Source organism: Cottoperca gobio, chromosome 13 (assembly GCF_900634415.1).
Source record: "Cottoperca gobio chromosome 13, fCotGob3.1, whole genome shotgun sequence".
NCBI lineage: Eukaryota > Metazoa > Chordata > Actinopteri > Perciformes > Bovichtidae > Cottoperca > Cottoperca gobio.
In genome coordinates, this window is record NC_041367.1 from 1 (window position 1) to 25760 (window position 25760).

At 46.4% G+C, this 25760-nt stretch overlaps 1 protein-coding gene and 1 long non-coding RNA gene across 2 annotated transcripts in view; both read left to right on the plus strand.

Moving 5' to 3' along the window:
- The first annotated feature begins 134 nt into the window (after window positions 1-134).
- dgkd (diacylglycerol kinase delta) overlaps window positions 135-25760 on the plus strand; it is a 30929-nt gene continuing 5303 nt past the window's right edge. Inside the window, 22 exon segments of the mRNA XM_029445703.1 lie at window positions 135-235; window positions 318-450; window positions 739-845; window positions 948-1073; window positions 5361-5463; window positions 6378-6540; window positions 6608-6716; window positions 8533-8672; window positions 8911-8995; window positions 11994-12088; window positions 12176-12275; window positions 12932-13229; window positions 14521-14715; window positions 16919-17047; window positions 17547-17640; window positions 17768-17878; window positions 18179-18275; window positions 18413-18520; window positions 23921-24034; window positions 24163-24297; window positions 24432-24592; window positions 24676-24787. Of these exon segments, the coding sequence (XP_029301563.1) occupies window positions 182-235; window positions 318-450; window positions 739-845; window positions 948-1073; window positions 5361-5463; window positions 6378-6540; window positions 6608-6716; window positions 8533-8672; window positions 8911-8995; window positions 11994-12088; window positions 12176-12275; window positions 12932-13229; window positions 14521-14715; window positions 16919-17047; window positions 17547-17640; window positions 17768-17878; window positions 18179-18275; window positions 18413-18520; window positions 23921-24034; window positions 24163-24297; window positions 24432-24592; window positions 24676-24787 (2769 nt within the window). The 5' untranslated portion in view covers window positions 135-181.
- Window positions 15114-15882, plus strand: LOC115017359 (uncharacterized). Its single transcript, XR_003833247.1, has 3 exons — window positions 15114-15534; window positions 15690-15725; window positions 15825-15882. It is a non-coding gene; the product is annotated as an uncharacterized LOC115017359 (long non-coding RNA).

A 25760-nucleotide genomic window follows, 5' to 3' on the forward strand; every position in this document is an offset into this window, starting at 1 on the left:
CTCTTCTGTTTCCTCAGAGGCTCACACCAAACCTCTGTTTGCTTTTCTCTGATTTAACTCCACTGTGTGTGTGTGTGTGTGTGTGTGTGTGTGTGCGTGTGTGTGTGCGTGTGCGTGTCTGTGTCTGCAGGTCATCACCCCCTGCAGACGTCTCATCCTGTGTGCAGACAACAGGAAGGAGATGGAGGAGTGGATGGCAGCTCTGCGCAGCGTCCAGAACAGACAAAACTATGAGGTCAGTGTGGTACATGAACTGTGTGTGTGCATGAACTGTGTGTGTGTGCATGAGCATAAACTGTGTGTGTTTGTTCTCCCAGTCCACCCAGTACAGCATGGATCACTTCAGTGGGATGCACAACTGGTACGCCTGCTCCCACGCTCGGCCCACCTACTGCAACGTGTGCAGGGAGGCGCTGTCGGGGGTCACGTCCCACGGCCTGTCCTGTGAAGGTACACACACAGGAACACACACTTATACACAATAAGCACAGACTAATACACAATACACACACACACTTATACACAGACAAGTTTTATCCTCATGATTGTTTGCACTTATTGTCGCTTTGGACAAAAGCGTCAGCTAAATGAACTGTAATGTAATGCAACTTATACACACACTTATACACGGCCTAATACACAATAAACACATACTAATACACACACTAATACACACACTTATACACAATACACACACACTTATACACGGACTAATACACAATACAATGTGTGTGTCAGTGTGTAAGTTCAAGGCTCATAAGCGCTGTGCAGTCAGAGCCACCAACAACTGTAAATGGACGACTCTGGCTTCTATCGGAAAGGACATCATCGAGGACGAGGACGGGGTAGGACACACACACACAAGAATATTCCTGCACTTTGTGGGTGACAGTGAACGCCTCTTCTCATCTCTTCTGCCCTCTGACCTCCCTCCCCTCTGTCCTCAGGTGTCCATGCCTCATCAGTGGTTGGAGGGGAACCTGCCGGTCTCAGCTAAATGTAACATCTGTGAGAAGACGTGTGGCAGCGTGCTGCGTCTGCAGGACTGGAGGTGTCTCTGGTGTAAAGCCATGGTGGGTTCCCTAACACTGCCACGAGTGGGGAAACCCAAAAACCCTGACATGAGTCAGCATCATGAGTCGTAAAACCCTGACATGAGTCAGCATCATGAGTCCTAAACCCTGACATGAGTCCTAAACCCTGACATGAGTCAGCATCATGAGTCCTAAACCCTGACATGAGTCAGTGTTATGAGTCCTAAACCCTGACATGAGTCAGTGTTATGAGTCCTAAACCCTGACATGAGTCAGTGTTATGAGTCCTAAACCCTGACATGAGTCAGCATTATGAGTCCTAAACCCTGACATGAGTCAGCGTTATGAGTCCTAAACCCTGACATGAGTCAGCATTTTGAGTCTTTAAACCCTGACATGAGTCAGCATTATGAGTCCTAAACCCTGACATGAGTCAGCATCATGAGTCTTACACCCTGACATGAGTCAGCATTATGAGTCCTAATCCCTGACATGAGTCAGCGTTATAAGTCTTACACCCTGACATGAGTTAGCATCATGAGTCTTACACCCTGACATGAGTCACCATCATGAGTCCTAAACCCTGACATGAGTCAGCATCATGAGTCTTAAACCCTGACATGAGTCAGCATCATGAGTCTTAAACCCTGACATGAGTCAGCATCATGAGTCCTAAACCCTGTCATAAGTCAGCGTCATGAGTCTTACACCCTGACATGAGTTAGCATCATGAGTCTTACACCCTGACATGAGTCAGCATCATGAGTCCTAAACCCTGACATAAGTCAGCGTCATGAGTCCTAAACCCTGACATGAGTCAGAGTTCCATCCATCCATCCATCGTCTACCGCTTATCCGGGATCGGGTCGCGGGGGCAGCAGCTCCAGTAAGGAACCCCAATCTTCCCTTCTCCGGGCCACATCCTCCAGCTCCGACTGGGGGATCCTGAGGCGTTCCCAGGCCAGTGAGGAGATATAATCTCTCCACCGAGTCCTGGGTCTTCCCCAGCTGGACGTGCCTGGAACACCTCCCTAGGGAGGCGCCCAGGTGGCATCCTTACTAGATGCCCGAACCACCTCAACTGGCTCCTTTCAACGTAAAGGAGCAGCGGCTCTACTCCGAGTCTCTCACGGATGGCTGAGCTTCTCACCCTATCTCTTAGGGAGACGCCAGCCACCCGTCTGAGAAAACCCATTTCGGCCGCTTGTACCCGTGATCTCGTTCATTCGCTCTTTTCGTCACAACGGTGCGGTAAAGTGACTGTAATACCGACCCCGCTGCTCGGATTCTCCGGCCAATCTCTCGCTCCATCGTCCCCTCACTCGCGAACAAGACCCCGAGATACTTGAACTCCTTCACTTGGGGTAATGGCTCATTCCCTACCCGGAGTAGGCAATCCATCGGTTTCCTGCTGAGAGCCATGGCCTCAGACTTAGAGGTGCTGATCCTCATCCCAACCGCTGCACACTCGGCTGCGAACCGATCCAGTGACTGTTGAAGGTCACAGACCGATGATGCCTTAAGGACCACATCAACTGCAAAGAGCAGCGATGAGATCCTCAGGTCACCGAACTGCAACCCCTCTCCTCCACGACTACGCCTCGATATCCTATCCATGAAAATCACGAACAGGATTGGTGATAAAGCGCAGCCCTGGCGGAGGCCAACATTCACTGGAAACGAGTCCGACTTACTGCCGAGTATCCGAACACAACTCTCGCTTTGGGCGTACAGGGATTGGATGGCCCTCAAAAGTGACCCCCTCACCCCATACTCCCGCAGCACCTCCCACAGTATCACCCGGGGGACCCGGTCATACGCCTTCTCCAGATCCACAAAACACATGTAGACCGGATGGGCGAACTCCCAGGCCCCCTCCAGGATCCTTGCAAGAGTAAAGAGTTGGTGTGTTGTTCCACGACCAGGACGGAATCCGCATTGTTCCTCTTCAATCAGAGGTTCGACTACCAGCCGAACCCTCCTTTCCAGTACCTTGGAGTAGACTTTACCAGGGAGGCTGGGAAATGTGATACCCATGTAGTTGGCACACACTCTCTGGTTCCCCTTTTTAAATAGGGGAACCACCACCCCGGTCTGCCAACCCCTAGGCACTGTCCCAGACTTCCACGCAATGTTGACGAGGCGTGTCAACCAAGACAACCCCTCAACACCCAAAGCCTTCAGCATTTTTGGACGGATCTCATCAACCCCTGCGGCTTTGCCACTGTGGAGTTGTTTGAGTACCTCAGTGACTTCCATCAGGGAAATTGATGATGATCCCCCATCAGCTTCCAGCTCTACCTCTACCATAGAGTGTTAGTCGGATTCAGGAGTTCCTCAAAGTGCTCCTTCCACCGGCCAATAACCTTCTCAGTTGAAGTCAGCAGGGTCCCACCCTTGCTGTACACAGCTTGGATGTTTCCTCGCTTCCCCCTCCTGAGGTGCCGGATGGTTTTCCAGAAGCACCTTGGTGCCGACCGAAAGTCCTTCTCCGAACTTCTCCCACACCCGCTGCTTTGCTTCTGACACAGCAGAAGCTGCCGCCCTTCTAGTCCTTCGATACCCTGCAACTGTTTCCGGAGTCCTCCCGGATAACATAACCCGGAAGGACTCCTTCTTCAGTCGGGCGGCTTCCCTGACCACCGGGGTCCACCACGGTGTTCGAGGGTTACCGCCCCTTGAGGCACCTAAGACCTTGAGACCACAGCTCATCACCGCAGCTTCAGCAATAGAGGTTTTGAACATCGCCCACTCAGGTTCAATGCCCCCAACCTCCACAGGGATGGCTGAAAAGCTCCCCCGGAGGTGTGAGTTGAAGATCCCCAGGACAGGGGCTTCCTCCAGACGTTCCCAGTTCACCCGCACTACCCGTTTGGGTTTACCAGGTCTGTCCAGAGTCTTCCCCCACCCCTTGATCCAACTCACCACCAGATGGTGATCAGTCGACAGCTCCGCCCATCTCTTCACCCGAGTGTCCAAAACATGCGGCCTCAGATCAGATGATACGATTACAAAATCGATCATTGACCTTTGGCCTAGGGTGCTCTGGTACCACATGCACTTATGAGCATCCTTATGTTCGAACATGGTGTTTGTTATGGCCATTCCATGACTAGCACAGAAGTCCAACAACAAACGACCGTTCGGGTTTAGATCAGGGAGGTCCTTCCTCCCAATTACGCCTCTCCAGGTGTCTCTATCGTTTCCCACGTGTGCGTTGAAGTCTCCCAGCAAGACTACGGAGTCCCCTACTGGAGCTCCCTGCAGGGCTCCATTCAGGGTCTCCAAGTAGGCCGAATACTCCGAACTGCGGTTTGGGGCATAGGCACAAACAACAGTCATAACCGAAGGGGTAGGGAGGCGAGTTATGAGTCCTAAACCCTGACATGAGTCAGCATCATGAGTCTTACACCCTGACATGAGTCAGTGTTATGAGTCCTAAACCCTGACATGAGTCAGCGCTATGAGTCCTAAACCCTGACATGAGTCAGCGTCATGAGTCCTAAACCCTGACATGAGTCAGCGTTATGAGTCCTAAACCCTGACATGAGTCACCGTCATGAGTCCTAAACCCTGGCATGAGTTGACAGCATTTTATAAATTCCCCACTGGTGAATTTTGAAGCTTTTCTGTTTCTTAAAAGCGTTGGTTGCTAACACGTGTCTCAATGAGACTAAACGTCATCATGCTGACATTAGCTGCTGTAAGCTTAGCAGTGGTGACATGAAGTAATGTGACCTGCTGTAGCCCCTTTACAGCCTAAAGTTGGCTTTTTACTTAAAAATCATAAAAGTGCCTTTCATGTGTGAAGATTATCCTGCTGAGCAACACCTGGAAGTATCATGAACATTTGTTTCACCACAGAGCTTATTTTCTGCTATAATCCAAATCAGGGTTGAAGGATTTGGACAAAATATCTAATATTTCAAGTTTTATTTGTCAAATATAGGTTAACACAGGGTCAACGGTACAATGAAATGTGTTTGAGAGAGGCAGCAAGTCGGCTCAGCAGTCAACAAAATAATAATATATTAAATATAAAAAAGTACTATATACAATTAAGACAACAATAATAAAAAACATTATAGCGTACGTACATATATGAAAAGAATCTGTGATATCATTCACGATATTGGAGAGAATGATCTGATAATATTGGTAATATATTAACATGGTGTGATTTTAACGAGGATCTGGACCAAACTAAGGATTCTTCTTAAGTCTGCAGAAGGACGTCTCTGCAGCACCACAACACCTCTACTTATAACTGTCTTAACTAATGTGGCCATTGCCCTAATCTAAACTGTGTGTGTGTGTGTCCTGCAGGTGCACTCAGGCTGTAAGGAGCAGCTGTCCTCTAAGTGTCCTCTGGGACAGTGCAAAGTGTCCGTCATCCCCCCCACGGCACTCAACAGCATCGACTCTGACGGTGAGCCTCGTCCTCTGATCCGTCATTGCGCGGCATGAACACACTGAACACACTCCAGTGTTTCCCCTAGGTTTACTGCTTTGGCAGGGTGCTGGTCGGGCTGGGGGGGGGGGGGGGGGGGGTGTGTGGTGAGGATATCGGGCCAGCTGCGGCGGCATGCAGGGGCCCTTTTACAGTGCATTTGGACCTGAACAAACTGTTAGGAGTCATATTTATAAGTGTTCACATATTTTCTTTTATAACAATAATTACAATAAATATTAACAGTAATTAGAAGCATTTTTTTTTTTTACAATTAACCTAATAAAATAAATACATTCTCTATGCACTGTATTTTATTGATTTATTAATTGGTGTATTTAGGTATTTATCAATTTATTTATTTACCCAGATCAGTTTTGTAGAGCCAGGATGAGTATTTCTTCTCCAACAACCAAGTTTCGTCAAAGCCTGTCACCCTGTGACCAGACCTGTGCTGCTTTTCAGGGTGTGCAGTTTCTTCAGGAGAGTTGTGTTCAGGACTAGCAGAAGAGCTGCTAGCCCTCTGGCTTGTCTGAGTAGCAGAGCTAATATTAGCATCACTGGTGGTTGAATCAGGCTGTGTACGTTTAAAAAAACGTGGATATTTTCGCCTGTGTCCAAACGTTGTGGTCGACGTTGCTCCATTTATAAATCATTTGTTGGATTTTTAACTTTTTTAACTTTCCTCCACTCTGTCTCTGACTGTGTGCGCACGTGTTTGTGTGTCTGGAGCGAGCGGAGCCCTGCCGTTCGCGAAACAGAAAAAAAAACACAAACACAAAAAACACCTTGAATTTCAGGCAGGGCGCGGGTTCCCTAGGCGGTGCGCTGCGCCCTACCAAGGCAATGGTAGGGGAAACACTGCACTTTGAACGTTGCTCTGTGCACTTCAGGTTTCTGGAAGGCGTCCTGTCCTCCGTCCTGCACCAGTCCTCTGCTGGTGTTTGTCAACTCCAAGAGCGGAGACAACCAAGGCGTCAAGTTCCTGAGGCGCTTCAAGCAGCTGCTGAACCCGGCGCAGGTGTTCGACCTGATGAACGGGGGACCACACCTGGGGTGAGACACGGAGACAAAGTTTCTGTTATTTAAAGAGACCAGTGTGTAAACTTTACATCTCTGTCAGCTTGCGTTTGTTCCAGAAGTTTGATACGTTCAGGATCCTAGTGTGTGGCGGAGACGGCAGTGTCGGCTGGGTTCTGTCCGACATCGACGCGCTCACGCTGCACAAACAGGTAAATTATATTTAACTCAATGCTGTGTTCAACTGTGGTGCGATTATATACAAAGTTAATGAGAAGATTAATGCTAAATTCTCGTGCATCTGTGTCTGAAAGCCTCTCACGTTGTTGAATCATACATGTAGTTAAATTTATCAAAGCATCTGTGGCTCCTGTCAGCAATAACAAACCTCCATAATCACACAGTGTGTAGATATCTGTAGATATGTGTGTGTGGATAGGTGTTTAAACCTCATTTAGATGATGAAGTGCATCTGAATCTAAAAAGATCTGCTGGACTGAGAGAATATTGTTTATATTGTTAAGAATAAAGTGTTTTTTGTTTTTCTGCTGAAACTTTACTGCTGGTGTTGATATCTGAGTAAGTTTGTGTTGCTGCATCAGGATGTCTGGGGACTGATGGCAGAGTGTGTGTGACTAACACAGCTGGAGACACAAGTGATCAAGTCTGAATTTAAGGAAACAATGTTTAGAGCAGCAGCCTCATCAAACGAAGACTCAGGAAGACGAAGACGAAGTCTCGTGAAGACAAAGACTCAGGAGGACAAAGTCTTTCTCAGGAGTCTTTTTGAGGAGTCTTGGTGGGAGGACGAGTGTGAAGCTCAGCCAGCAGTAACTGGTTCTGCTGCTCTTCCCTCTCTATTAAGCCTCACATGCTCACAACACCACCGTGACTGCTCTGCTTCTGTCTGTCGCCCTCTCTAACGTCCCTGAAGATTACATCTCTGTGACCCCACTAACATCTCTGATCACTTCTTCATGTCCAGCCTCTCTCCAAACCTAACTCCCCTAACACTGCACCTGTCCACCATAACCTTCACTCCCTCCTCTCTACTCTGTCCTCCTCTCTGCCCTCTCACCTTGCACGCGTGGCGCGGATTCTATTTAGTTCTCCCCTCTCCTTTCTTCCGCTCTGTAGGTGTGTGCGCACGAGTGTGTGTGTGTGTGTGTGTTTGTCAGCTGCGAAGCCCCGCCCTTCGCAAAACAGAGCGAAGGAGAGAATGTGAAAGCGCAAAGTAGACAGTACAAACTGAGACGTGCACACAAATTAGATCAACAGCAAAGAGACCTGTCAATGTGAAAAGTGAGTTGTGAATAAAAATAAATAAATTTGAGGGGAAAAAAAGAAAACACCTTGAATTTCAGGCAATGGTAGGGGAAACGCTGCCCACTCACCACTCACCCCTTCTGAACAGCTACAGACCTCTCTCTCTTCTTACATTTCTTTACAAAACGCTTGAGCATCTTCAATCAACTCTCCTCTTATCTTCACTAGAACAACCTTCTTGATCCGCACCAATCTGGTTTCAAGGATCAACTCAGCTGAGATGCCTCCTCGCTGTCACTGAGGAAGTTCACGCTGCTGGATCATCCCCCCCCCCCCCTCTGTTCATCCTTCTGGACCTTTCTGAACCACCACCACACTCTGTACAACATCAGGAGGATACGTCCCCTCAGAAGGTGACGCAAGTTCTTGTCCAGGCTCTTGTCATCTCACTGCTGCAGCTCCCTTCTGCTGGACTGCCTACATGAGCCCTCCGACCTCCAGAATGCAGCAACCCGACTGGTCTTTAACCCCCACCAGTTCTCCCACAATGCACCTCTCCTCCATCCCTTCACTTGGCTACCAGTAGCTGCTTGAATCTGCTTCAAGACTCTGGTGCTGGTACCGTGCTGTGAATAGATCAGCCCCTTCCTACATCCAGGCCATGGTCGAACCAGACACCCCAGCTCGCTCTCTCTGCATGGGACCCAGATACCAAGCGTTGTTTGTTTATGTTGTTGTTGTTTGTTTGTGTTGTTGCTACAGTGCCAGCTGGGAGTTCTTCCTCTGGGGACGGGGAATGACCTGGCCCGGGTTCTGGGTTGGGGTTCTGCCTGCGACGACGACACGCAGCTGCCCCAGATACTGGAGAAACTGGAGAGGGCCAGCACCAAGATGTTAGACAGGTAACTGATGTGAGACAGGTAGCCGCTGTTAAAAAGGTAACCGATGTGAGACAGGTAGCCGATGTGAGACAGGTAGCCGATGTGAGACAGGTTACTGATGTGAGACAGGTAGCCGATGTGAGACAGGTTACTGATGTGAGACAGGTAGCCAATGTGAGACAGGTTACTGATGTGAGACAGGTTACTGATGTGAGACAGGTAGCCGATGTGACACGTAACTGTCTCTCTCCTGCTGCAGATGGAGCATTATGGTCTATGAGACCAAGTTTCCACGGCAACATTCTGCTTCCACCGTCACCGAGGACTGCAGCGACGACTCTGAGGTAGCATGACATGACAAGAAATGACATCACTTCCTGCTGTTTCCTAACATTGAAGGGTATTACCCCAGATGGGTGTGGTTCTGCAGGATGGAGCAAGTGTACGCCCCGTCTCAGCCCGAACTCTGAGTAACTTTGGTTCTGTACAAATAAAGCAGGTTGTTAATGTGAACTATCGAGTCATGCTAACATCAGAATGTCATATCAGGAAATTTACGTTAAACGTTAGCTTGCTTACGTTAACATGCTTCCTTTGTAAACAATAGAGAAAGCTATAAAGAAAGTTTGGGGTTCCTTACTGGAGCTGCTGCCCCGCGACCCGACCCCGTATAAGCGGTAGATGATGGATGGATGAAGTTAACGTTAAATTATACAAACAAAGTAAAATTTTACAAAGTTAACGTTAAATTATACAAACATAATGTTAAATTTTACAAAGTTAACGTTAAATTATACAAACAACGTTAAATTATACAAAGTTAACGTTAAATTATACAATCATAAAGTTAAATTATACAACGATAACATTAAATTATACAAACATAAAGATAAATGATACAAACATAACGTTAAATTATACAAAAATAAAGTTAAATTATACAAACATAACGTTAAATTATACCTATAAAGACACCTGTCTCAACTCCTTACCTGTATAAAGACACCAGTCCACAGAATCCAACCTCTCCACCATGGGCAAGACCAAAGAACTGTCTAAGGACATCAGGGACCAGACTGTGGACCTGCACAAGGCTGGATGAGCTACAAGACCTTCAGCAAGCAGTGAGAAAGAGACAACTGTTGGTGCGATTATTCGAAAATGGAAGAAACACAAAATGACCATCAATCACCCTCGGTCTGGGGCTCCACGCACGATCTCGCCTCGTGGGGTATCACTGATCATGAGAAAGGTGAGGGATCAGCCAAGAACTACACGGGAGGAACTTGTCAATGATCTCAAGGCAGCTGGAACCACAGTCACCAAGAAAACTATTGATAACACACTACACCGTAATGGATTAAAATCCTGCAGCGCCCGCAAGGTCCCCCTGCTCCAGAAGGCACATGTAGAGGCCCGTCTGAAGCTTCCAATGAACATCTGAATGATGCAGAGAAGGCTTGGGAGAAAGTGATTTTATGTGGGAGTTAAACGACAGATCTTGATCAAAGATGACGCCAAGATTCCTTACAGTGGTGCTGGAGGCCAAGTTAATGCCATCCAGAGCTTCTATGTCATTAGAAAATGCATTTCGGAGGCGTTTAGGGCCAAGCATAATAACTTCAGTTTTGTCTGTGTTTAACATCAAAAAGTTGCAGAACATCCAAGTTTTTATGTCCTTAAGGCATGCTTGAAGTTTAGCCAATTGATTGGTTTCGTCTGGTTTAATTGATAGATATAATTGGGTATTATCCGCATAACAATGAAAGTTTATAGAGTGGTTCCTTATAATATTGCCCAAAGGAAGCATATATAAGGTGAATAGAATCGGTCCAAGTACAGAACCCTGCGGAACTCCAAGACTGACTTTGGCTGTCATGGAGGATTTATCGTTAACAAGTACAAACTGAGATCGCTCAGATAAATAGGACTTGAACCAGCTTAGTGCGGTTCCTTTTATGCCAACACAATGTTCCAGTCTCTGTAGTAGAATGTCCTGATCAACAGTGTGGAAAGCAGCACTGAGGTCTAACAAGACAAGAACAGAGACAAGTCCTTTGTCTGATGCCAATAGAAGGTCATTGGTAACTTTCACCAGTGCCGTCTCTGTGCTATGATGAACTCTAAATCCAGATTGAAAATCCTCAAATAAACTATTATTATGTAAAAAGTCACATAACTGTTTTGCGACTGCTTTCTCAAGGATCTTAGCGAGAAAGGGAAGGTTAGATATCGGCCTATAGTTGGCTAAAACCTCTGGATCAAGACTAGGCTTTTTAAGAAGTGGTTTTATTACAGCTACTTTAAAGGATTGTGGTACGTAGCCAGATAATAGAGACAGGTTGATCATATTTAATAACGAGGTGTTAATTAAGGGTAAAACTTCTTTAAACAGTTTAGTTGGAGTCGGGTTTAAAAGACAGGTTGATGCTTAGACGATGAGATTGTTGAAGTTAGTTGGTTAAGGTTGATTGGAGTAAAACAGTCTAGATATATTTCAGTAGTTACAGATGTTTTTAAGGTTCCGGAGGTTGAATGTTTCTCTGCTAAGGGGACAGGATGACTTCACCACATCGAGGGGAGGTTGGACCATGTACCATAATATCTTGGCTGAGAACCTCCTTCCCTCAGCCAGGACACTGAAAATGGGTCGTGGATGGGTCTTCCAGTACGACAATGACCCAAAACATACGGCCAAGGCAACAAAGGAGTGGCTAAAGAAGAAGCACATTAAGGTGATGGAGTGGCCTCGCCAGTCTCCAGACCTTAATCCCATAGAAATCTGTGGAGGGAGCTGAAGCTTCGAGTTGCCAAACATCAGCCTCGAAACCTGAAGGATGTGGAGAAGATCTCCAGAGAGGAGCGGACCCACATCTCTCCTGAGATGCAAACCTGGTGACCAACTACAAGAAACGTCTGACCTCTGTGCTGGCCAACAAGGGTTTCTCCACCAAGTACCAAGTCATGTTTTCAGGGGATCAAATACTTATTTCACACCATTAAATGCAAATCAATTTATATCTTTTATACGATGTATATTTCTGGATTTTCTTTTTGATATTCTGTCTCTCACTGTTAAAATACACCAACCATTACATTTATAGACTGTTCATTTCTTTATAAGTGGGCAAACTTACAAAATCGGCAAGGGATCAAATACTTATTTCCTTCACTGTTTATATATCATTTTTGTTCTCGGTAATGCTTCGGTCACATATTTTATACTGGACGACCAAAATAACAATAATTATTTATACTTCACAGAGTTACGGACATAAAACGTGGAAACGAGGCATAAAAGCTTCGTGTTCGCCTGCGCTGAGCTCAGTGTTTGTGCTGCAGGTTCAGCAGATTCTGACCTACGAGGACTCGGTGGCTGCTCACCTGTCTAAGATCCTGACCTCAGACCAGCACTCTGTCGTCATCTCCTCCGCCAAGTACGTATGGTCCCTGACTGTACCTCTGTGTGTATGAGATAATATATACTTTGTGTATAAATGTGTATTTGTGACGTATATCTTCAGGGTTCTGTGTGAGACGGTGAAAGACTTTGTGGCTCGTGTTGGTAAAGCATACGAGAAGAACACAGAGAGTTCAGAGGAGTCGGATGCCATGGCCAAGAAGGTACAATTACACTGTTTTATATCTTATATATGTATCTGTGCTGTTTTATATCTTATATATTTGACTTCTTAAAACTTGGTATTTGACCCGGATGGGCTTGGTTCTGTACGGTGTGGTTCTGCAGGGGGTGGTTCTGCACAGTGTGGTTCTGCAGGGTGTGGTTATTATTATTATTCCAGGTCATTTAGCAGACACTTTTATCCAGAGTCCCTTACAGTGAACTAACCACAGGGACAGTCCCCCTGGAGCAACTCGGGGTGAAGTCTTGCTCAGGGACTCAATTGTGGCAACCTTCTGGTGTTGTATTTGGAAGCAGTGTCACCACCAGTTATTTGATGCATATCACGTATGAAGGCAGAATATAATTCTCATGTTTTCTATAATTTGTGTACTTCTGCACATGGAAACTCTGCCTTGTAAGATACCGACACTGATTCAGAATACAGAGATGTTTGTTGTTGGATGTATTTTACATCTACCTCTCAATATATTTAGTATTAATATAGTGTGTCTTCAGAAATCGATGATCAAATAAATAATAAATCTCACTGTTAGGTTTGAGGTCTGGGGAGGCCAGACCCAGAGTCATGTGTCAACGTGCTGAGTCATGTCTCTGTGTTGGAGGAGAAACGTGCTGAGTCATGTCTCTGTGTCAGTGTGGTGTGTTGAAGGAGAAGCTGGATTCTCTGCTGAAGACTTTGAACGAGGAGTCTCAGGCCTCCGCCGTGCCCCCCCCGGCTCCCTCCCCCATCATCGCAGAGGAGCAAGAGGAGGTCGAGAGAGAACTGCCTCCTCTTCACCATCTTCATCTTCACCATCCTCCTCATCACAGCTCCCCACGCACCAACACCTCCTCCTCTGCAGCCGCCATCTTTAAACCTCGAGAGCAGCTGATGCTGAGAGCTAATAGCCTGAAGAAAGCCATCAGACAGATCATTGAGCATACGGAAAGAGGTGAGACAGGCAGAGAGACAGACAGATCATCAAGCACACAGAGAGAGACAGACAGATCATCAAGCACACAGAGAGAGGTGAGACATACAGAGAGACAAACAGATCCTTGAGCACACGCAGATAGGTGAGATAGGCAGAGACAGAGACAGATCATCGAGCACACGGAGAAATGTGAGACAGGTAGAGAGACAGACAGATCATCGAGCACACGGAGAGAGACAGACAGATCATCGAGCACACGGAGAGAGACAGACAGATCATTGAGCACACAGAGAGAGACAGACAGATCTTCGAGCACACACAGAGAGGTGAGACAGGCAGAGAGAGAGAGACAGATCATCGAGCACACGGAGAGATGTGAGACAGGTAGAGAGACAGACAGATCATCGAGCACACGGAGAGAGACAGACAGATCATCGAGCACACAGAGAGAGACAGACAGATCATCGAGCACACAGAGAGAGACCGGCAGATCATCGAGCACACAGAGAGAGACAGACAGATCATCAAGCACACAGATAGAGGTGAGACAGGCAGAGAGAAAGACAGATCATCGAGCACACAGAGAGGTGAGACAGGCAGAGAGAAAGACAGATCAACGAGCACACAGAGAGACAGACAGGCAGACAGACAGATCATCGAGCACACAGAGAGAGGTGAGACAGGCAGAGAGAAAGACAGATCATCGAGCATACAGAGAGAGGTGAGACAGGCAGAGAGAAAGACAGATAATCGAGCACATGGAGAGATGTGAGACAGGTAGAGAGACAGACAGATAATTGAGCACACAGAGAGATGTGAGACAGGTAGAGAGACAGACAGATCATCGAGCACACAGAGAGAGAAAGACAGATCAACGAGCACACAGAGAGAGAGACAGACAGGCAGACAGACAGATCATCGAGCACACAGAGAGACAGACAGATCATCAAGCACACAGAGAGAGGTGAGACAGGCAGAGAGAAAGACAGATCATCGAGCACACAGAGAGAGGTGAGACAGGCAGAGAGAAAGACAGATAATCGAGCACATAGAGAGATGTCAGACAGGTAGAGAGACAGACAGATAATTGAGCACACAGAGAGAGGTGAGACATGCAGAGAGACAGATAGATCATCGAGCACACAGAGAGACAGACAGATCATGAAGCACACAGCGAGAGGTGAGACAGGCAAAGAGACAGGCAGAGAGTCAGACAGTATTGCTGTTTTCTTTTTTAATATTTATTAAACAGTGTTTTCAGTATTTGATGTGGTATTTCTGCAGTTAATAAATAGTATTTATCTTCCAGCGGTGGACGAGCAGAACGCTCAGACTCAGCAGCAGCTCTTCTCTCTCAGTCGGACGGAGGAGGACAATGGTCTGGTGGAGGAGGAGGAGGAGGAGGAGGTGGAGGAGGAGGAAGAGGAGGAGGATGATGAGGATGATGAGGACAAGGTGTCTCTGCAGTCGTCCTGCAGCGCCAATCACCGCAGCACATGCAGAGGTAAGTCATACTGGTAATGGTACTGATAGTCTTACTTATACTGCAGACCCGTCTGGGTTTTAAACATCCAGGTGTCTCCGTCTTTTTCGGAGACTTCCCAAGTATTTAAGTCAATGTTGGTGGTTTTCAGGTCATCTTTACCTTCGTGTTTGTAGTGTAGGAGTGACCTCCCTGCTGGTCTGTTCCCTGAGGTGAGTGTTGGGGATTCTGCCATCCTCCATATTCACATGACCAAGTAGCAACTTCCTGGTGCAGGAATGCCTTAAACCGGCATTCTCTCTAATCTCCAGCATGGGGCGACAAAAACAAAAACCAAGATGGCCAACAACCAAGATGGCCAACAACAACCAGGCCAACAACAAAGAAGGCCAACAACAAGAAGGCCAGCAACAAAGAAGGCCAGCAACAAAGAAGGCCAACAACAAAGAAGGCCAACAACAAAGAAGGCCAACAACAAAGAAGGCCAACAACAAAGAAGGCCAACAACAAAGAAGGCCAACAACAAAGAAGGCCAACAACAAGATGGCTAATGACAAAGATGACAAAAAACCTAAATTGCCAAAAATCCAGATGGCAACAACTAGAGATGGTGTCTGCGATGAACGAGGTATGCAAGTTTATGGACCCTTTCAAGTTCGTAGTAATGTATGCTGATGTGAGGGGGACTGTCACTTGGACCTCAGTCCCTCTCGCCCTGGAGGAACAGTTCATGACTTGGTGTAGGCTGAGTTCTTCATGACAAGGGTCTGCTGGAGGAGGAGGAGGACAAGGTGTCTCTGTAGTCGTCCTGCAGCGCCAATCACCGCAGCACACGCAGAGGTCAGTCATACTGGTAATGGTACTGATAGTCTTACTGATACTGCAGACCCGTCTGGATTATAAACCTCCAGGTGTCTCTGTCTTTTTCGGAGATTTCCCAAGTATTTAAGTCAATGTTGGTGGTTTTCAGGTCATGTTTACCTTTGTGTTTGTAGCATAGGAGTGACCTCCCTGCTGGTCTGTTCCCTGAGGTAAGCGTTGGGGATTCTGCCATCCTCCATATTTACATGACCAAGTAGCAACTTCCTGGTGCAGGAGGGCCTTAAACCGGCATTCTTTCTAATCTCCAGCATGGGGCGACAAAAACAAAAACCAATATGGCCAACAACCAAGATGGCCAACAACAAAGAAGACCAACAACAAGAAGGCCAACAACAAGAAGACCAACAACAAGAAGGCCAACAACAAGAAGGCCAACAACAAGAAGGCCAACAACAAAGAAGGCCAACAACAAAGAAGGCCAACAACAACAAAGGCCAACAACAGTTTGAGGACCCTTTCAAGTTTGTAGTATTGTATGCTGATGTGAGGGGGACTGTCACTTGGACCTCAGTCCCTCTCGCCCTGGAGGAATAGTTCATGACTTGGTGTAGGCTGAGTTCTTCATGCTTGCACCTTCTGCCTTCAGCCTTGACAAGTTAAACAGCTTTCAATAGACTGACCAAATGTCCCGTCAGAGACAACAGTCCTCTTCTTGTTGTAGTGGAAGGACTTCACTATATTTAGGAGGATCGTGACAGATCGTCTCTCTTCACGAGGTCGAAGGCCTTTGTGAGGTCGTTGAAGTGCAGCTGCAGCCCGCCCAGATCCTTGTTAATGATCGCGTCAACTACATCCTGGAGGTCCTGTGACCTCCTCAGACTGACCCCAGGTCAGTTCAGTGTACAGCTTCATGTTCAGGAACAACAGGGTGGTGATGGTCTAGTGGTATGGGTTCTAAATACAACACCAGATGGTTGAGTTCAATACCAGAGCTGCACCATTGAGCCCCTGAGCAACTTAACCCTGAGCTGCTCCAGAGAGACTGTCCCTGTAGTTAGTTCACTGTAAGTCGCTCTGGATAAGAGTGTCTGCTAAATGATGTAATGTAATGTAAAAGAACCATAAGGTCTGGTCAGGGTCTACTTCCTGGAGCTGCTGTATGAATCTGATAGCGTGGACGTACAAAGAGAACTGGACGCAGCAACAGAGTTTCTCAGTAGAGCATGAAGCCAAAATAGTTTGACCTCCGAGTGTAAAATTACCCAGATCTTCAGCACCACGGGTCCACAGAGCCGGCGCTGTAGCTTTAGCCCCTCCTCCCCACTGCTCGCCTCATGAACAGAAGAAGGAAAACAACAGTTTATTGACCTGTCTGTCTGTCTCTGCCTGTCTGTCTCTCCAGTCAGTAAAACGCCCTGTGAGAAGCTGATCAGTAAAGGTAGCCAGTCACTGGGCAGCTCCGCATCACTTCCTGTGCAGCCAGGAAGTAGGGAGAACATACCCATGCTCAACACAAAGATCCTCTATCCAGGTAAGAAGCTCCAACAGGAAGTTAAACATGTCATCATGACGTCAGCACAGCACTCGGATATCTATATTACGGTGGTGATAGTCTGGTGGTACTCCTTCCAAACCGGAAGGTCATGAGCTCCAGGGAGATTGTCCTTGTAGTTAGTTCACTGTAAGTCGCTCTGGATAAGAGCCTCTGCTAAATAACCTGTAATGTAATGTAATATTGATAAGAGTAGCAGATACCCATCCCTATATATAACAAACCATTTTCATTGCACATATATTGTGCATATTGTACCAACCAAATTACCAGCAACATTTTTAGTCAGCGCTAACGTCGGGGCTACAAAACAAAAGAAACTTAAATTTTGACCAATTAAGTACACAAATCTAAAACAAACACTAAACATTTATCTATATATACTGGCACTGCATTCTCTGCAAAAAAACAAATATTTCAGTTCAATTTTAGGGACATATTTTAACATACTCGTGAGGAAAATCATGTGTGTGTGCAGGCCTCAGAGGGATCTCAGCTTCTCTCTCCAGCAGCTCTGTGATCAGTCGTCTGTTGGTGAACGCCGACCCATTCAGCTGTGACCCCGACAACATGTGAGTCTACCTGTCTGTCTGCCTGTCTGTCTGTCATAACAACGGCCGATAGGAGTAAATAAACCAGTTTAACACACATGCTTACAATATACTGTGTGTGTGTGTGTGTGTGTGTGTGTGTGTGCAGGGACTGCTACACTGAGAAGTGTGTGATGAACAACTACTTTGGGATCGGACTTGATGCTAAAATCTCTCTGGACTTCAACAACAAAAGAGACGAACACCCAGAGAAGTGCAGGTACATTATTAATATTAATATTATTAGTATGATCAATCAATATTAATAATACAATTATTATTATTAATATGATCAATATTGTGGATAATATTATTATGAATAATAATATTGATTATTTATATAACCTTTACATTATTTAATTATTATAATTAATAATTATAATTAATCATTTAACCTTTTAACATGACAACACACACTGTGAAGCTTTATCTCCACAGAACCTGTTTTTATTGTTGAAGTTCTTAGTTTGATTTCAGTTATTGTTATTGGTAATGTGTGTGTGTTTGCGTGTGTGTTCAGGAGCCGCACCAAGAACATGATGTGGTACGGAGTCCTGGGAACCAAAGAGCTGCTGCACAGAACTTACAAGAACCTGGAGCAGAAGGTTCTGCTTGAGGTGAGACACAGGCGCTACACCTTTACCTGCTGCACACGAGAAGACAGCTAACTGTGTGTGTGTGTGTGTGTGTGTGTGTGTGTGTGTGTGTGTGTGTGTGTGTGTGTGTGTGTGTGTGTGTGTGTGTGTGCGCGCAGTGTGATGGGCGGCCCATCCCTCTCCCCAGTCTGCAAGGCATCGCTGTGTTGAACATCCCGAGTTATGCAGGAGGAACCAACTTCTGGGGAGGAACCAAGGAGGACGACGTGAGAACTGACGTTAAAATGTTTCTGAGTGTGAAAGGAGTGTGTACAGTTAAATCAAATCACATTTATTTATATAGCTTAATATCACAAATGACACATTTGTCTCAGTGCTTACTGACTGTACAGCATACGACACCCTCTGTTCTTAGACCCTCGCACCAGACAAGGAAAAACTTCCTAAAACTTCATAATAATCCTGTAATCAGTAATAACCCAAAGAAACACTCCTGCGTCATCGCCAAAGGTCCAAACGATCGTTTCCGGTAAATAGATATTGATCACCAACATCGTCACGCCCATGAACGGCTGTTGCAATCTTTGAAATCAGCTGATCGATGTGTGAGATATTTTGTTTATACACGGTAAAAGCTTTACTCCCGCTGGCTGCACGGCCGAACGTCTGCTTCCCACATGTAGGGCAGACACTGAGAGTTCCATGCGTTATCTACAGCCATCAAGAGCCGATCAGTTTCAACTTGATAAGGAAGTGCCAGCCCTGGTGTTAAGTAATGACTCAACCAGCATGGCCTGTATGTACGCTCACCACGCAAGACTCCAGCTGAAGAAAAGGCATGTTGAAGCTCGTTTAACATTTAAACAAGCCTGTGAAACACTGGGAGAATATAGTCTGGTCAGATGAGAGCAGAATGTTACTCTTTGGATGCCATAATACACACATGTCTGGAGGTCAAAGGTCACTGCACATCGCCCCAAACACACCAACAGTGAAGTGTGGAGGTGGAACATCCTGGTGTGGGGCTGGTGTTCAGCATACGGCAAACTTCATATAATTGAAGGATGGATGGAAACATGTACCGAGACATTCTTGATAAAAATCTGCTGACATCTGCCATGAAGATGAAACGATGGGCATAGAAGATAGAATCAGAGGGATTAAACCCTCTTTTTAATGGTCACACATGCAGAGCACACAGCACACACAGTGAAATGTGTTCTCTGCTTTTAACCCATCCTAGTAACAAGAGTCCAGTACTAGGAGTCCAGTACTAGGAGTCCAGTACTAGGAGTCCAGTACTAGGAGTCCAGTACTAGGAGTCCAGTACCAGGAGTCTAGTACCAGGAGTCTAGTACTAGGAGTTCTAGTACCAGGAGTTCTAGTACCAGGAGTTCTAGTACCAGGAGTCTAGTACCAGGAGTCTAGTACTAGGAGCAGTGGGCAGCTAATGTACAGCGCCCAGGGAGCAATGGGAGTGAGGTGGGAAGGGGAATGTCCGGTGCCTTGCTCAAGGGCACCACGGCAGGGCAGGAGGTGAACTGGGACCTCTCCAAGTAGCAGTCACACTCCATTTTTTTAGGTCGGGTCGGTGACTTGAACCATCAACTTCACAGTCCAAGTCCCTACTGACTGAGCCACTGCCGGTATATCTGTATGTATATCTATATCTGCCGGTACATCTCAGCTAGACAATGATCCCAAACACACGGAAACTCTCAGATGGTTTCAAAGAAAGAAAATAAAGCTGCTAGAACGACCAGCCAATCACACAACCTGAATCCAACAGAAGATCTATGGAAGAAGTAAAGATCAGAGTTGATAGAAGAGGCCCAGAGAACCTGTTTGTGGAACAATGAGCCACAATCAGCCCTGAGCAAAGCACGAGACGACTTTCTGCATCCAGGAGGCGTCTCGAAGCTGTCGTCACCAACAGGCTTTATACCAAGTATTAAATACATTTCAGTAATCGTGTTCAATACTGTTTCCTGTCGTTCCATTTTATTACACATAACTTAATTTCTGAACTTTGGAACCTTGTTTTGGATTCTTTGCATGTGTGTATTGTTTGTGTTGTTACGACATTCTGGTGAAAGTTTCATGTCAATATCACCTTTATAAATATATTTACTGAGAACTGTGACGTGTTCAATACTTATTTTACCCACTGTATAAGGTGAATAGAATCGGTCCAAGTACAGAACCCTGCGGAACTCCAAGACTGACTTTGGCTGTCATGGAGGATTTATCGTTAACATGTACAAATTGAGATCGCTCAGATAAATAGGACTTGAACCAGTTTAGTGCGGTTCCTTTTATGCCAACACAATGTTCCAGTCTCTGTAGTAGAATGTCCTGATCAACAGTGTGGAAAGCAGCACTGAGGTCTAACAAGACAAGAACAGAGACAAGTCCTTTGTCTGATGCCAATAGAAGGTCATTGGTAACTTTCACCAGTGCCGTCTCTGTGCTATGATGAACTCTAAATCCAGATTGAAAAACCTCAAATAAACTATTATTATGTAAAAAGTCACACAACTGTTTTGCGACTGCTTTCTCAAGGATCTTAGCGAGAAAGGGAAGGTTAGATATCGGCCTATAGTTGGCTAAAACCTCTGGATCAAGACCAGACTTTTTAAGAAGTGGTTTTATTACAGCTACTTTAAAGGATTGTGGTACGTAGCCAGATAATAGAGACAGGTTGATCATATTTAATAACGAGGTGTTAATTAAGGGTCAAACTTCTTTAAACAGTTTAGTTGGAATCGGGTCTAAAAGACAGGTTGATGCTTTAGACGATGAGATTGTTGAAGTTAGTTGGTTAAGGTTGATTGGAGTAAAACAGTCTAGATATATTTCAGGAGTTACAGATGTTTTTAAGGTTCTGGAGGTTGAAGTTAAGTCGTTACCAATTGAGGTCAGGAGGAGATTAATTTTGTCTCTAATAATTATAATGTTATTGTTAAAGAAGCTCATGAAGTCGTCACTACTGAGAGATATAGGAACAGAAGGCTCTGTAGAGCTGTGACTCTCTGTCAGCCTCAGTGCTGAACAGAAACCTGGGGTTGTTCTTATTTTCTTCTATTAAGGAAGAGTAATAAGCTGCTCTGGCATTACGGAGAGCCTTCTTATACGTTTTAAGATGATCTAACCAGACTAAACGAGATTCTTCCAATTTAGTGGAACGCCATTTACTTTCAAGATTTCTCGACTTTTGTTTTAGTTTGAGGATTTGTAAACTGGCTTTATTGTTTTCCATATTGGGTTTGAGAGTGTAAGAACAAGGCTTTTAAAAGAGTTATAGTTTAGTTTAGGTTCAGGATGGATTAATAGGTTTGAGTCTCGAGGAACATTAATATGACGAGGCGGAGTGGATTCATTTAGACAAGGGGTCTCGAACTCAATTTACCTGGGGGCCGCTGGAGGTAGAGTCTGGGTGAGGCTGGGTCACATCAAATATTCCACAAGAAAAGGGTTTCAAGTATTCCAAAAAAAAGTACAACTGATCCAATCTTCTCAATCTTTAATAATAACAGTTCAGAACATGAACGGTTCTTCAGAACATAGGCTTCTCTGACCTACTCCTTGCTGCCAGAGACCGGGCAGCGCTTCCTCTTACACAGCAGAGCCACATTTGGCTTGAGGGAGGAAGCCATTGTGACCCTCAGTATGGCTTGAAGATGCTTATCAGTAAGTTTGGACCTGTACTTTGACTTATTAAAGTTCATGGTGGAGAAGAGCTTTTCACACAGATATGTGCTCCCAAAAAGGCACATGGTCCGCTTGAACATCCTGGAAAGCTCAGGGAAGGTGGGGGGCACTTCTCTCAAAAATTGTCCAAGCTTGTCTGCTTTTCCACTCACCTCCCTGAACTTGGCTTTGAGTTCAGAACTCCACTGCAGGTCAATGAACTCCATTTGAAGCACAGGAGGGGCGTCTTGCACATCGAAGCAAACATTTGAAAATTGGCTCTGTGTGTCTTGAAGTCTGCAAACCTGTGATCAAATTCCTCCTGTAGCTTTACAATGGCATCAGCATACTTCTCACCACTGAATGGTGTGCCCACATCCACGAGTGCCTTGCATGCTGGGAAATGGCAGAGGTTTGTCTGAGAGAGATGGGCTTTCCATAACACAAGTTTTGTGGAGAATGCTCTGACGTTGTCATAGGCAGCACTGACCAGCTGCCCCTGGCCTTGTAATGTCTTGTTCAGTACATTCAGCTCCTGTGTGATGTCAACAAGAAAAGCTAAGTCCATGAGCCATTTGGATCACTTATCCCATCCTTCTCGATGAAGGCTTTCACTTCTGCTCTCAACTCATAACACCTCTTCAAGATGTTTCCCCTGCTGAGCCAACGTACTTCGGTGAAGTAGAGCACATCCTCATATGCTGACTCTATTTCCTCCAAAAAAGGCGCGGAACTGGAGGTGCTTTAAGCCCCTGGATCTGATGTGGTTGATGCATTTCACAACGACAGACATCACATTGTCAAACTTCAGGCATTTGCTGCAAAGGGCCTTCTGATGGATAATGCAGTGCAGAGCAATGGCCTCCTCCAGACCCTCATCTCCCAGTTTTATTTGAACAAGTGCCACCAGTCCATTTCTCCTCCCTGTCATTGATGGCGTTCCGTCGGTTGTTATTCCAGCAAACCTCTTCCATGGTAAACCGGCATCCACAATGGCATCACACAGCTGGCGGAATATTTCCTGAGCGGTGGTCTGGCCATGCATTGGAATCACTGTGAGCAACTCCTCCATCACTTCAAAATTGTCGTCAACACCGCGGACATACATTGCGAGCTGCGCAGTGTCAGTGATGTCTGTGCTCTCACCAGGAGCGACTGAGTATGCACGGAAATGTTTGGCTTTCTCACGCAGTTGATCGTATATGTTACCCGACAGGTCAGAAATGCGCTCTGCCACTGTGTTGGCTGAAAGGCTGATGTTGCTTAACTGAGCCTTCTTTTCCGGACAGACTATACTTGCAGCCTGTAACATGCACTTCTTGATGAACTCGCCGTCTTTGAATGGCTTTCCCGCCTTAGCAATCATCTCACTCAGCACGTCGCTAGCTTCGACTGCCGCATCACTCTCTTTGCTTGCTTTCTTGAAAAGATCTTGTTGCCTCAGCAGACATGTTTTAAGATTGGCGACCCGGTCCTCTCTCTCATCTCCCTGGTATTTTGCATACTCCTCAGCATGTCTAGTTGAGTAATGACGTCTGATGTTGTATTCCTTGTGCACCACAACTTTCTCTGTGCATATAAGACATGTCGGGGTGTCAACAAAAAAATATTCCGTCTCCCACTTTTCCTGAAATTGTCTGTGCTCGTCGCCAACCTTTCTCTTCACGGCAGATTTTGAGAAAGACATGACGGGCTGGGTGACAAAAAATATTAAACGCCCAGGGCAACGACTCGTGCAACGACTCAGCAAAAAGGTGCGTGTGAGAAAAACGCGTGGACCGCATTAACACTAAACTTTGATGTCAAGTAGGGGGCCACAAAATATCGCGAGTTTGAGACCCATGATTTAGACTGACATATTCTTCATGTCTCAGGTTTCAGTGAGACAAAATAAATAAATCTGATTATCTCTATTGTCTCCCTGTCTCCCTCCCTCTGTCCCTGTCTCCCTCCCTGTCTCCCTCCCTCCCTCTCAGACGTTCACAGCTCCGTCCTTTGATGATAAGATCCTGGAGGTGGTGGCGGTGTTTGGCAGTATGCAGATGGCCGTGTCCCGAGTCATCAACCTGCAGCACCACCGTATCGCACAGGTACTTTACCTCCGACCGGATCCGTGAAGGACCCGACGTCTGCAAATAACTCAGCAACATATAACACAAAATCCTCTGTCTGTTTCTCTCTCTCTCTCCCCCGGTCTCCCTGCCTGTCTGTCTCTCAGTGTCGTACGGTGAAGATCACCATCCTGGGTGATGAAGGCGTCCCGGTGCAGGTGGACGGGGAGGCGTGGGTCCAGCCTCCAGGCTACATCAAGATCATCCACAAGAACCGAACCCAGACCCTCACCAGAGACAGGGTGAGACCCCCGCTCTGCTCACTATTCACACACAATTTGGAAATCACTTTTTAAACATTTCTCGTAAATGTGTGTGTGTGTGTGTGTGTGTGTGTGTGTGTGTGTGTGTGTGTGTGTGTGTGTGTGTTTTTCAGGCATTTGAGAGCACCCTGAAGTCGTGGGAGGACAAACAGAAGTGTGAGTTTCTCCGGGCCCCCCCTCAGCCCCCCCTCTCCTCCCAGCCGGAGATCGTCTCTGAAGAAGAGGCGTCACTCGTCAGCGAGTTCGGACAGGCAGCAGGAGCTCTCATACACAGGTACTATTACATTTTTATTATTATTATTGTTATATTATTTTTGATTCTATTATCTTATATAACATTATTATATTGTGTTTCAGTATCCGTGAGGTGGCTCAGTCTCACCACAGTCTGGAACAGGAACTCGCTCATGCTGTGAACGCCAGCTCCAAGGCCATGGACGTCGTGTACGCCGACTCCAAGAGCTGTGGGGTACGGACACACAAATTATTATTCATAACAATATTAATAATTATGTTTATTGTAGAGCCCTGACCTGATGTTCCCATCATGCTGCGTTCACACCGAACAAAATGTTTCCTCACGATACTCGAGTCTGATGTTTTATTCAGTCAGATACTGAACCTGTCTATCTCTCACCCTGTCTGTCTTTCACCTGTCTGTCTCTCTCCCTGTCTGTTTCTCCACCTGTCTGTCTCTCCCATGTCTCTTTCTCCCTGTCTGTCTCTCACCTGTCTGTCTCTTCCCTGTCTGTTTCTCCATGTCTGTCTCTCCCATATCTGTCTCTCTCCCTGTCTGTCTCTCCCATGTCTGTCTCGCAACTGTCTGTCTATCTCTCTCCCTGTCTGTCTCTCTCCCTGTCTGTCTCTCTCTCCCTGTCTATCTCTCTCCCTGTCTGTCTCTCTCCCTGTCTGTCTCTCCACCTGTCTGTCTCTCCCCTGTGTGTCTCTCCACCTGTCTGTCTCTCTCCCTGTGTGTCTCTCACCTGTCTGTCTCTCCCATGTCTGTCTCTCACCTATCTGTCTGTTGCTCACCTGTCTGTCTCTCTCCCTGTGTGTGTCTCTCCCCTGTGTGTCTCTCCACCTCTCTGTCTCTCCCCTGTTTGTCTCTCCCCTGCCTGTCTCTCTCTCCCTGTCTGTCTGTCTCTCCCTGGCTGTCTGTCTCTCACCTGTCTGTCTCTCCACATGTCTGTCTCTCCACATGTCTGCCTCTGCCCTGTCTGCCTATCCCCTGTCTGTCTCTCCACATGTCTGCCTCTGCCCTGTCTGCCTCTGCCCTGTCTGCCTCTTCCCTGTCTGTTTCTCCCTGTCTGTCTCTCCCATATCTGTCTGTCTCTCCCATATCTGTCTCTCTCCCTGTCTGTCTCACCACCTGTCTGTCTCTCCCATGTCTGTCTCTCAACTGTCTGTCTATCTCTCTCCCTGTCTGTCTCTCTCTCCCTGTC